Here is a 9673-nt window from a genome sequence, read left to right as displayed (position 1 = left end):
TCCCTCTGAGTGGAGACAGATTTCATTCATTCTATTTAACAGTGACTTAATTTTCCGTAGTATGAATGGAATGCAAACTAGCCATTTTCCTGTGAGTAGAATCAAGATGGTTTCTCTCCCACCTCCCACCCTCCCTGTCTCCCTCCATCACCACAATGAATATCATGCCCCTTTCACAGAAAACTGGAACCTGGGCCCAAGGTGGGCAGAGCTATAGCTGCTGTGTGAATGACTACTATTTGGATACACCGTCTCCTAAACAGTGGCTCCTGTTGCTTGGCTGCCCTTCAGAATCTCCCAGGGAGCCTGTTATAAACAGGGTTCCAGAATCTAGCCCCAGGTTTCCAGAACCAGAACCTGTCCGGGTGGGGCCCCGGAATATCTGGGTGATCATGACGCCACCATCCACTCACTGGTGCTAGGACACCACTGGAGTAGGTGTATTGTTCTCATTTTGTCAGTGAATAAAGAAGACTTGAAGTGACTTGTCCAAGGTTCCAGACGTAGTGACAAAAGCAGAACCAGGGACAAAGGACGTCCTGACTCCCAGTCCTCACCTACTAGTTGTCTAAGGAAAGGCCTTGTCCCCTGTGCTCCTAAATACACCTTCAGCGAGGGGCTTTCACTTTCTCGGGTTAGGATCCTGCATTTTAAATATGCTCATGGCTTTCATAAGTTAACACGTTGCATACGGATCATAAGAATCTTCACGAGGGAGTTAAACCCCACCGTACACAACATGTTAAGAGAAAGGCTTGGGTTACAGAGCTGAACAGACCTGGGGTAAATCCTTCCTGACCCTCAGAGTGGTGCCGCTTGTCACAGATTCGCTGTGAGGATTAAATGAGATGACATAGGTGAGGTGACTCCCAGTACAAGAATCACTTAGCAAGAATCACAAAACCCCGATCTCCCTCATTTTCATAATAGGGGCTAGTGTACAATGTTGGCATTTTACATGCATCTCATTTGCTTCTCAAGACAGGCAGGTGAGGTAGGTCTCACTGTATTCATGTTACAGGTGACACCACTGAGCCCCCAGAGGGGTTAGTAACTAACCTCTCTGTAGGCAGAGCGACAAAGTGGAGTAGCAGGGTCTTGAACCCAGGGATATCACGCTAGTCCCTAAGATTCACTGGACAAGACTCAAATTTTATCCGAAAATCTGCTCATTTCAGCCTAACAAGGCAAACCTATCCTGTGTAAAGGTGAGTCTTGCATCAGGCAGGGTTCACCACAAAGATTCACCCACCAACTACTTAAAACTCACCCCCCATTCTCAGAACAGAACACAACATCTGAAACAGGCTCTTGCCACCCACACCTTCACCCTTTCTCCCCACCAGACATTCAAGAAACAAGTGAGGAAAAGGTCAGTTCCCCAAGGTAACAGCCCAAGAAAAACACTTCAAGTTATATCAGGCAATATAGTTTATTATTTCACATAAAAGTTAGGGACCAAGGCCACAGTGCTGTTAAAAACACCTCTCCCCACCCAACCACCCTTACCCTGCTATAAAAAAAAACAAAAAACAGAACACAACAAAATGCCACCACAGTTCAGGCTGTGCTGGGAACAAAAAGTGGCTCCAACAAAAACAAGACAAACACAAGACACAACATCTTTGCACATTTATATGAAAATTGCCATGGCCCACGAGGAAAGCGTTCATGGCAAGTCAACGAGGAGACCGTGACCCCAGGGTCTTTGGAGGTTCAGGACAGCTGCTACTTCTGGCTACTGCTGGGCTCTGCTGCAGGAGGAGGGGAGGGGAGTGTTCTGAGGGCTGGGCAGGACCCCTCATCCCACTCTGGAAGTTGAGGTCATTGGCTGGATGTGCTTTTGGTGGGGAAGACACCTAAGTCTCCTTCTTCCTTTCCAGAGAGGGATGGAGGGTGGGGGTGCTGACAGCCCCCCATGCCCAAGGGAAAGGAGCCAGCTGAGATTTTCCCTCTAGAAAGAGGGTCCTCCGCTGGACAGAGTTCATGGCCCCAGGAACCAACACGCATGCATTCACATGGCATAAAGCCCCATGGCAACCGTTGCCACCAGAAAACTGAGTGTGAGGACCCATCGGACTAGTGGTGCCTGGGAGAGGATATTGAGCTGGGACTTCCCTCTGGGTGTCTCGATGGGAGTAGCGTCTGAAAGAGAAAGGGGGTCAGTGTCAACCACACAGATGCACAGAGGTGGGATGTCTGATGTCACAGAAAAACACAGCACAAGGGCCTTAGCAGTCTCTAGTGCAGTCCCACTCAATGCCAGGATTCTACTACAGCACAAACAGGTAGCCCTCTAGCCACTGCTTGAATACCTCCAAAGACAGGGAGCTTACTATTTCTCCAAGCTGTCTATTCCTCACTTTTCAGCCAGCCCCCCTTGTGAGACCATGCCCTCCAGAGGTACTCCAGGGGACCACACTTTGAGAACTGGTGCCATTAGGGCAACTACACCTCACCACACCAGGTAGCCAGTCCTACCAGGATTGGGCAGAATTCCAATACTCTGAGGCACAATCCCACCAATAGAGGGGTCCACATGGTCCTGGCACGTGTGGAAAAGCCACAAGGCACGGGGTCAGGGTGGCACCAAGAGCCAAGAAGGCTTAATGGAAGCTGCCAGAAAGGCAGTGAGCTTCACTTCTCCATTCCACCCATTCCCAAAGCCACACTTCCGCCCGCATGTGTCAGGTTCGGTGGACGTCCATATTGTGGAGCATTTGGGTCTCTTGGGACGTTTCCCAGATATTCTCTCAGCACAGACACAGCCTCTGAATAACTCTGAAGCACGTGAGGGAGGGCCTAACGCAACAAGACCCAGAGGCTGTGTGTCTCCCTAGGCAGCACCCCACAGCAGTGTAACAGCTAGAAACAGTCCTAGCCCCTGCCCTGTATCAGAGCTCTCTGCTCAGGAACCATTAAAGGGCCCCAAAAGCAACCTAAATTAAGAGGACTTTGCCCGACTTCCCAGGGTCTTCTCTGTGACTCTACTTTTGAGCCAATGAACTAGAACTAGCTCAACCTCCCTTGGTTTGGGAGTTGGGGAAACTGAGGTGGGGAGAGGTGCCCAGACTCACACACTGGAGGTTGAGACCCCATGCCCTTTTGCCTGCACCCCACTTCTCATTTAAAACATGCAGAAGACAGGAGAGTTAAGAGACACTGGAGTCACAGTGCTGGGCCATATGCCCCCCCGCCAACGGAGCCCAGAGGAAACGCTGCTCCCCAGAGGCCCTCACCTTGCACCCTGCTGCCCGCCCGCTGGCGAAGCCCTGGCTCCTGCGAGGGGCTCTGGTCCTCAACTTTCCGGGTCAGCCACTCCTGCAACTCGTTGAACAGCTAGAAGACAGAAGACACACAGTGAGAGATGGTGCTAGGCTCCAGCTAACGGTGGGGTCTGAAGTTGGTTTTGAAATATTTAGGACATAACAGAATCATCTTACTATTGAATGTTCATGTATCCTTTGACCCAGCTTAAGAGAGAAGATGTTACACGTACATTGGAGTCGCCTGCCTGCTCTCCCCAGATGCTCCCCAGTAACACCCATCCTGAATTTAGGGCTCACTGTCCCCATTCATGGCCTTCTCCCGTGTCCCTCCTGAGTGGCACCCGAGTCTATGCAGCTTTCTGCACCCTGCTTTCTTTACCAATTTTCTTTGTGAGAGTCACCCTTGGAAAGCGTGTCTCACGGTGTTCATTAGCTGAGGTTTGCAATGAGGGAGTGGCAGCTACTGGAGGGTTACGTGCCTGGACGCAAGAGCCAGCCGGCCAGCCAGTCGGGCTCTGGCTCCCAGCCCCTCAGAGGCACAGATTTTCTTGGAGGATTGACCAGGTCTGGTTTATTATAGTTTAGGGAACAGCAAGGGAGGGGCGTTGTCCCATAACAAATGCTTAGACCAGTCTCTCCCGAGGTCCCAGGCTGGGAGCAGGGAGCCAGGAGGCCATGAGTGGGCGCCCCAGTTTCCATAGCACCTCCAGGTGGGGGGAGAGCAACAGGTTCTACAACATGTGGGTTAGAAGGAACCTCACCCCCCACTCAGGACACCCACCCCCGGCCCTGCCCAAGAACTCATCCTTCTAGGCTTTCTCAATGCCCACCTTCCCCCTGGGCTTGAGGCACTTGTAGAAAGATGCATTCCCTCCTCCCTGGCTGGGCTGAGAGACCCTGGAGGGCAGAGGCCACATCTGTGCAACCTATAACCCCTGTAGGGCCAACCTGGCTAGACACAAGTACACACACAGCTTGAGTATCATCACAGAATGCTGTCACCAAGTGCTACAGCTATGGCGCTCACGCCCCATAAGGACAGTAGCTAACATTAGAGGACTGACCCTGTACCAGGCTCTGCTATGGGGACTTTACTGGTATAAACTCACTTAACCCTCACAAGATCTCTAAGAGGTATATACGATTCTATCCCCATTTTACAGATGGGGAAACCGAGGTACAGAGGGATTAAGGGATTTGCCCAAGACCCCCCAGCCACTAAGTGGCAGAACTGAAACCCTGGCTCCCGTGTCTCTGCACTTGACCATGAGTCCCCGACCCCCTTCCCTGCTATAAGAGAAATGTCCCGTAGAGGAGCAGCTGAGGGAGGTGGCGGCAGCGGCCTGGGCTGCCAGGCCCTTACCTGAATGTTGAGCAGGAACGCAGTCTTAGCTTCTTCGATGACCCTCTCCCTGACCTTGGGGGTCATCTCCAGAGAGTTCATGCGGGAGCGGTACAGCTGCTTAAACTTGGTGGCACTGGCGATATTGGGGAAGGTGAAGAAGGCCAGGCCCTCGCCAGAGCTGGGCAGGTCCAGGGCCTTCTGAGCAATCTTCTTGAGGACCTGGCCCCCAGACAGGTCGCCCAGGTAGCGGGTGTAGGCATGGGCCACCAGCAGCTCGGGCTCTGTGCGCCCCACCTCGTGGAGTCGCTGCACATAGCGCCTCATGGCCGGTGTGTAGGGGATGGCCTCCTGCCAGCGGGGCCCGTACCAGAAGGCCAAGTCCTGCTCCAGGGAGGCCCTCCGGTGCAGCTCTTCCGGGAAGTAGAGGGGTGTGAAGACTGGATTCTCCTTGTTGCGTTCAATCTCCTCCTCCAGGGCCTCATAGATGTGGAACAGGGAGGCCATCACCAGCTGAAAGCAGAGAGAGCAGGTCAGGCCTCCAGCGGAGTAAAAGAACGCCCGTCCAGCTCCTTCACTGCTACCATCCCAGAGGCCCTCAGGGGCTCCCACCTCCTGCTGGCCCTCCAATCCTCTCCACAGCAGCTGGAGGAGTGTCATACGAGAAAAACTCCAGTGTGCACTTTGAGCCCCAAACCCTTTTACCCCTCTGAGTAAAACACGTGGCTGTAATCCTCATAAAAACCCAACAGAGCTGCTGTCGCCATGTTACAGAAAAGCAAACTAAGGCTCAGAGAGGGTGAGAGATGCTGAGGTTGTACAGCTAGTAAGAAATGAAACTGGAGTCAAGCCCAGGCGTTGTTAGGGAGCCATCACAGCTCTGGAGCAGGGGAAGGCCTGGATGAAAGTGCTGACAGGAGACCGGGTGCCTCTGGCCTTTGACCTCCGATGATGGCAGCAGGGCCCAACTCTCCTTCTTAGAGGCCCACTCTGAACTCTGCCACCTCTGGATGCTGCGCTGGGGAGTCAGGCCCCGTGCACCTTGGCTCAAGGAACTCCTGTTACACATTAATACTCTCGTTTGAGTTTGAAGAAGGACAAAGTCCCACTTGAGACTTGAGGTTGTCAGGTTATTTCTGAATCTTAAACCTTCACTGCAGCCCCATTTCTCAATGGGGCAGAAAGCCAGGCAGCCTGGTCCAGAATAACCAGGGCTTTTGCATGTGACCAACCTGATCTAATCTCAGCTCAGCCAATCGGCAACTGTGTGACTGCAGGTGAGCCACTCACCCTCTCTGGGCGATCTGAGGTGTGAGTGACCCTGTGCAAGTCACGCCTTCGTTCTCTCCCCTGCAAGGGGATCACCTGACCATGTTCTAAATGGGGCTGGTGTGAGGGTCAGTCAGGATGACACAGGGAAAGAAGCCCTGGGCACAGCCTGGCACTCAGCACTCAAATCAGAGGCCGTGGTGACAAATGCCACCTCCTTCAGCATAATCTAAGTGAGCACTAGGTCCTCTCACAGACCTCTGTGTACACTTTGAAATTAGTGGCTTAGAGGCAAGATCCAAATCTAAGGTGGCTGGGGATGGTATATTCCAGAGGTCACATTGCAGCAACTGGGTGTATATCATCTTTTTGAGGGCGGGGAGGAGGAGAATGAGGAAGAGGGAGCAAGGGTTAGATCCAGCACCCACAGGAGGTAGCCAGGGGCCCCACCCCCTCATCTCCCACCTCAGAGCTGGACCTTAAATCTCCCTTCACTGGAGCACCTCTCAAGTGGGAAATAGAGGAGGACCCAGTTTGCAAAAGGGAGGGGTGTTATACATCTCCCCTCCCCCACCCTCCCCACCATTCCATCTGAACAAGCCTTGCCTCATGCCAGACACTTGTCTGGTTCTTTGTCAAGTGCTTCCCTTCTATTTGCATGAATTTCATAACAGTGCTAGGAAACAGCAAAAGTCTGTGCCTAGCTTACAGAGAGTGCTTAAGAAAACACTGCTGTTGAAATCCCACTTCACAATGAAGGAAAGGTGCCTCAGGGAGGTTAGATGAGGTGTGTCCAGTCTTACTGTTAGGAAATGGTTGTGCTAGGGCTCAAACCCATACCTACCCCTTGCCTTCAGAGGCAGATTAGAATTAAGTCAGAAGGACAAGCTCTCAAATGAGGCCAGCCTTGGCTTGACTTCAGCCTGTCCCATTTACTTAGTGGCGGTGTGACCTTTCATTTGTTACTTAACCTCTCTGGAGCCTTCCCTCCCTCCTCTTGCTTATCAGGGTTGAAGCACAAATTACATTTCAAGTGTGTAAAACACCCGGTATGGAATAGGTGCCCAGTTGACAGCACTGCTGCCCCAGCCCCTCCACAATACTGTATAGCAGGCCGTTAAATTGCTGTGTGACCTCAGGTAAGTCACCTCCCCTCTCTGGGCCTCGTTGGCATCATCTGTAAAATGATTTCTCAGATATGCCCATCTTGTCCCTCAGCATCCCTGGTCCCAGTCCCCATAGAAACCACTGGCCTGGGCCTTGGGCACACCCAAATTCATCAAACACCCCTCCAGGGCTGGTCCCACCAGACCACATACCTTAAAGCCTTTTCGGGTCACCTGGCCCTTCTGAAAGTTCCTCATGAACTCAGCGTTCTCCGCCTGGGTGTGCACCTCCTTGGTGGCCTCCTTCAGGGCCTCTGACAAATCCTGGGGCATGCTGCCGAGGGCGGGGAAGGAGGGTGAGCAAGCAGGTGACTGTCAGCAGGGTTCTTCCCAACACTGAGCCCCTGAGGGAGCCGCTGTCGGCAAGCTTTCAAAAGATTTCCGTTTTATCACAAATCGTCCGGCCTCCCATCTAGTAATACACAGGTCACATTCCCAGCCTTCTCTGCAGTCCCATCAACACTCTTCAGTCACTAACACACTATGTGATATGGTCCCCAAATTAACGGGGCAATCCTGGCATGAGTTATTCTCCACGGAGGGAAGTAGGAAGCAGCACAACCCAGGGAGAAGCAGCAGTGGGCAGGGTGAGCATTCGGATCCAATGCTGTGTTGATGGGCTTTTAGAGCCAAGGTTTAATTCATTTATTTTGTTGAGGTTTCAGGTACAAACCTCACGACCCCCTATACTGTTACACTCATCATAAAAGCATTTGGGTTAAAAAGACTGACGACAGCTCTTCTTTACTCAAAGAAAACGTTTCTTTCTGGGAGTATTTCTGTCATATACCCTGATGGGCACCTCACAGAATTGTCCAATCTCCTCCTTTCTCTCCCACGCCCCTTCCAGAAACATCATCCCGTTCTATACATGAGGACCAAATTCTTGGGAGCAGGGGAGGGGACCAGACGTGGACATGCCAGATGACCAAGGTTCACACCCCAGCTCTGACACCAGCTGGCCAGGCATCCTGCGCTTGCTGCCTCCCTTCTCTGGAAAACGGGGACGCAGTAACGACGGTGAAGTCTTGACAGCTAGTGAAAGCTGGACTCGGCCAAGAGTGGGCTCTGGTAAGAGAACCACACACTCTCATCCAGGCTCCCGCAGCCCACAGGATCTTAGACTAAGCAGAGTCCTCCAAGCACATTGAAAAGTCCAGTCCCACCCAAAACAAAGTTGGATACCATAGCGACCCTCCCAGGGGTCACCCCGCCCCCGTGCCGGGGTGGCGGGCATGTAAATCACCTTTCATCCCTCTAATTACCCCAGGAGCACAGACAACACCGGAATCCAGCTCCTGCTTCCTCCCAAGCCCAAGCGACTAGCTGTTCAGCGACGTGGCTTCCCGCCTCTGTCTGGGTCGGTCGGGAAGGCACGGCAGGGGCTGCCCTGCCCGTAGCCCGGCGTCCCCCTGCCCCACCGCCCGGGGCTTGCCTGTCGAGATGCGGGCTCTCCATCCTGCCGGTGCTAGGCTTGGTGCTGGCTCCGGGGCTCACTCCGACGTCTACAGCCGAGGAAAGAGGCAGACGAGTGACTGCCGAGCCCTGCCGCCCGGTCAATTTATCTCCGGCGCGGATCACGTGCCCACGCCTAACAGCTGATCCAAACTTTCTGACCAGAAGTTGCAACACCCGCGTGAGCCGGCGCCCCGCCTGCGGGGGTGGAGGGAGAGCGGTCACATGAGCCTTGGCAAACAAAGCCGCTTGAACCGACGTAAAATAAATAAATAATCTCTTCTGGAAATCTGAGCTGCTGTGTGATGTTTCCCCTTCCAGAACCCCCCCACCCAGTGATGAGACTTGGAGCACCCCAGGAATCGGAGAGTTCCAGAGAGCTGAGAGGCAGCGCTTCTCAGAGCTGGAGGCTGGTGGGCAACACAGGGACTTACCCCATCCAGCCTCAGCCTGTAGACAACCAGGGTGCCCAGCCTGCACCCTAAAAATCATCTCCTCCAGGACCTTCAGCTGACAGCCTGTCTCCTCACACTCCTTTCAAATGTAGGATTAGGACTTGTGTTTGGAGCATCTACTAAGTGCTAGAGACTGTAGTGTTTTCATGGTTCATCTGTACAACTCCCCTGTGGAGTAGATTACTCCCATTTTACAGACAGGGAAACTGAGGCTGGGAGGGGAGGGTGAAATGGCATGCCCAGGGTCACACACAGAGCAGGAAACTGGGACCCAAACTCTGGGTGAGTCCCTGTCTCTGCCTTCCTCCCGGGGCTCTCTTAGCACTTGGTTCACAACTTGCCAGGGACAGTCACCTAAACTACCTCCCAGCTTAATATATAGGGTGCTCTTCCAGGGCTGGGCAGGTCTGACTCATGCCCAGCACCCACTCCAGGCCTGGAACAGAGCTGGCCCTTGCTGATCTGAATGAGTTCTGCATGAGACTGCTCGCTTGGGACTGCGAAAGCAGGTCACTGGGTGAGCCAGATGACAAAACAAATGCACTGGATGGTTCCTAGAGTCCCTTCCCAATGCCACAATTCTGGGTTCTCAATTTAAAAAAAGAAAAAAAAGAAAGAAAGAAAGACAAGAAAAGGTGACTTTGTCTCGTTACAAGGACCGTTCTTTGGAAATGCAGGGAGCAAGTGCCCTCCTCTAAAAGAACACAAGTATAGGGT

The 9673-nt window shown here is 52.9% G+C and overlaps 1 protein-coding gene across 1 annotated transcript; it reads right to left on the bottom strand.

Moving 5' to 3' along the window:
- Window positions 1-1413: 1413 nt before the first annotated feature.
- Window positions 1414-8715, bottom strand: HMOX1 (heme oxygenase 1). The gene is made up of 5 exons (XM_019728407.2): window positions 8482-8715; window positions 7200-7320; window positions 4633-5124; window positions 3240-3339; window positions 1414-2145 (listed from the first exon to the last, which is right to left on the bottom strand). The coding sequence occupies exons 1-5, from the start codon at window positions 8502-8504 to the stop codon at window positions 2015-2017; spliced, it is 867 nt and encodes a 288-aa protein (XP_019583966.2). The 5' UTR covers window positions 8505-8715; the 3' UTR covers window positions 1414-2014.
- Between the last annotated feature and the right edge of the window lie 958 nt (window positions 8716-9673).

Source organism: Rhinolophus sinicus, linkage group LG02 (assembly GCF_036562045.2).
Source record: "Rhinolophus sinicus isolate RSC01 linkage group LG02, ASM3656204v1, whole genome shotgun sequence".
In the NCBI taxonomy this organism is placed as follows: Eukaryota; Metazoa; Chordata; class Mammalia; order Chiroptera; family Rhinolophidae; genus Rhinolophus; species Rhinolophus sinicus.
Note: the sequence above shows the minus strand (reverse complement) of the source record. Positions and strands in the feature narration are given on the sequence as shown.

Bases quoted from the DNA above. Each gene is read 5' to 3' on its own strand.
- HMOX1 (XM_019728407.2), bottom strand. From the start codon at position 8,504: ATGGAGAGCCCGCATCTCGACAG. The intron at 5,125-7,199 runs GTATGTGGTCTG...CTCTGCTTTCAG, and splicing joins TGACCCGAAAAGGCTTTAAG to CTGGTGATGGCCTCCCTGTT. The intron at 3,340-4,632 runs GTAAGGGCCTGG...TCTGTCTTCTAG, and splicing joins CGTTCCTGCTCAACATTCAG to CTGTTCAACGAGTTGCAGGA.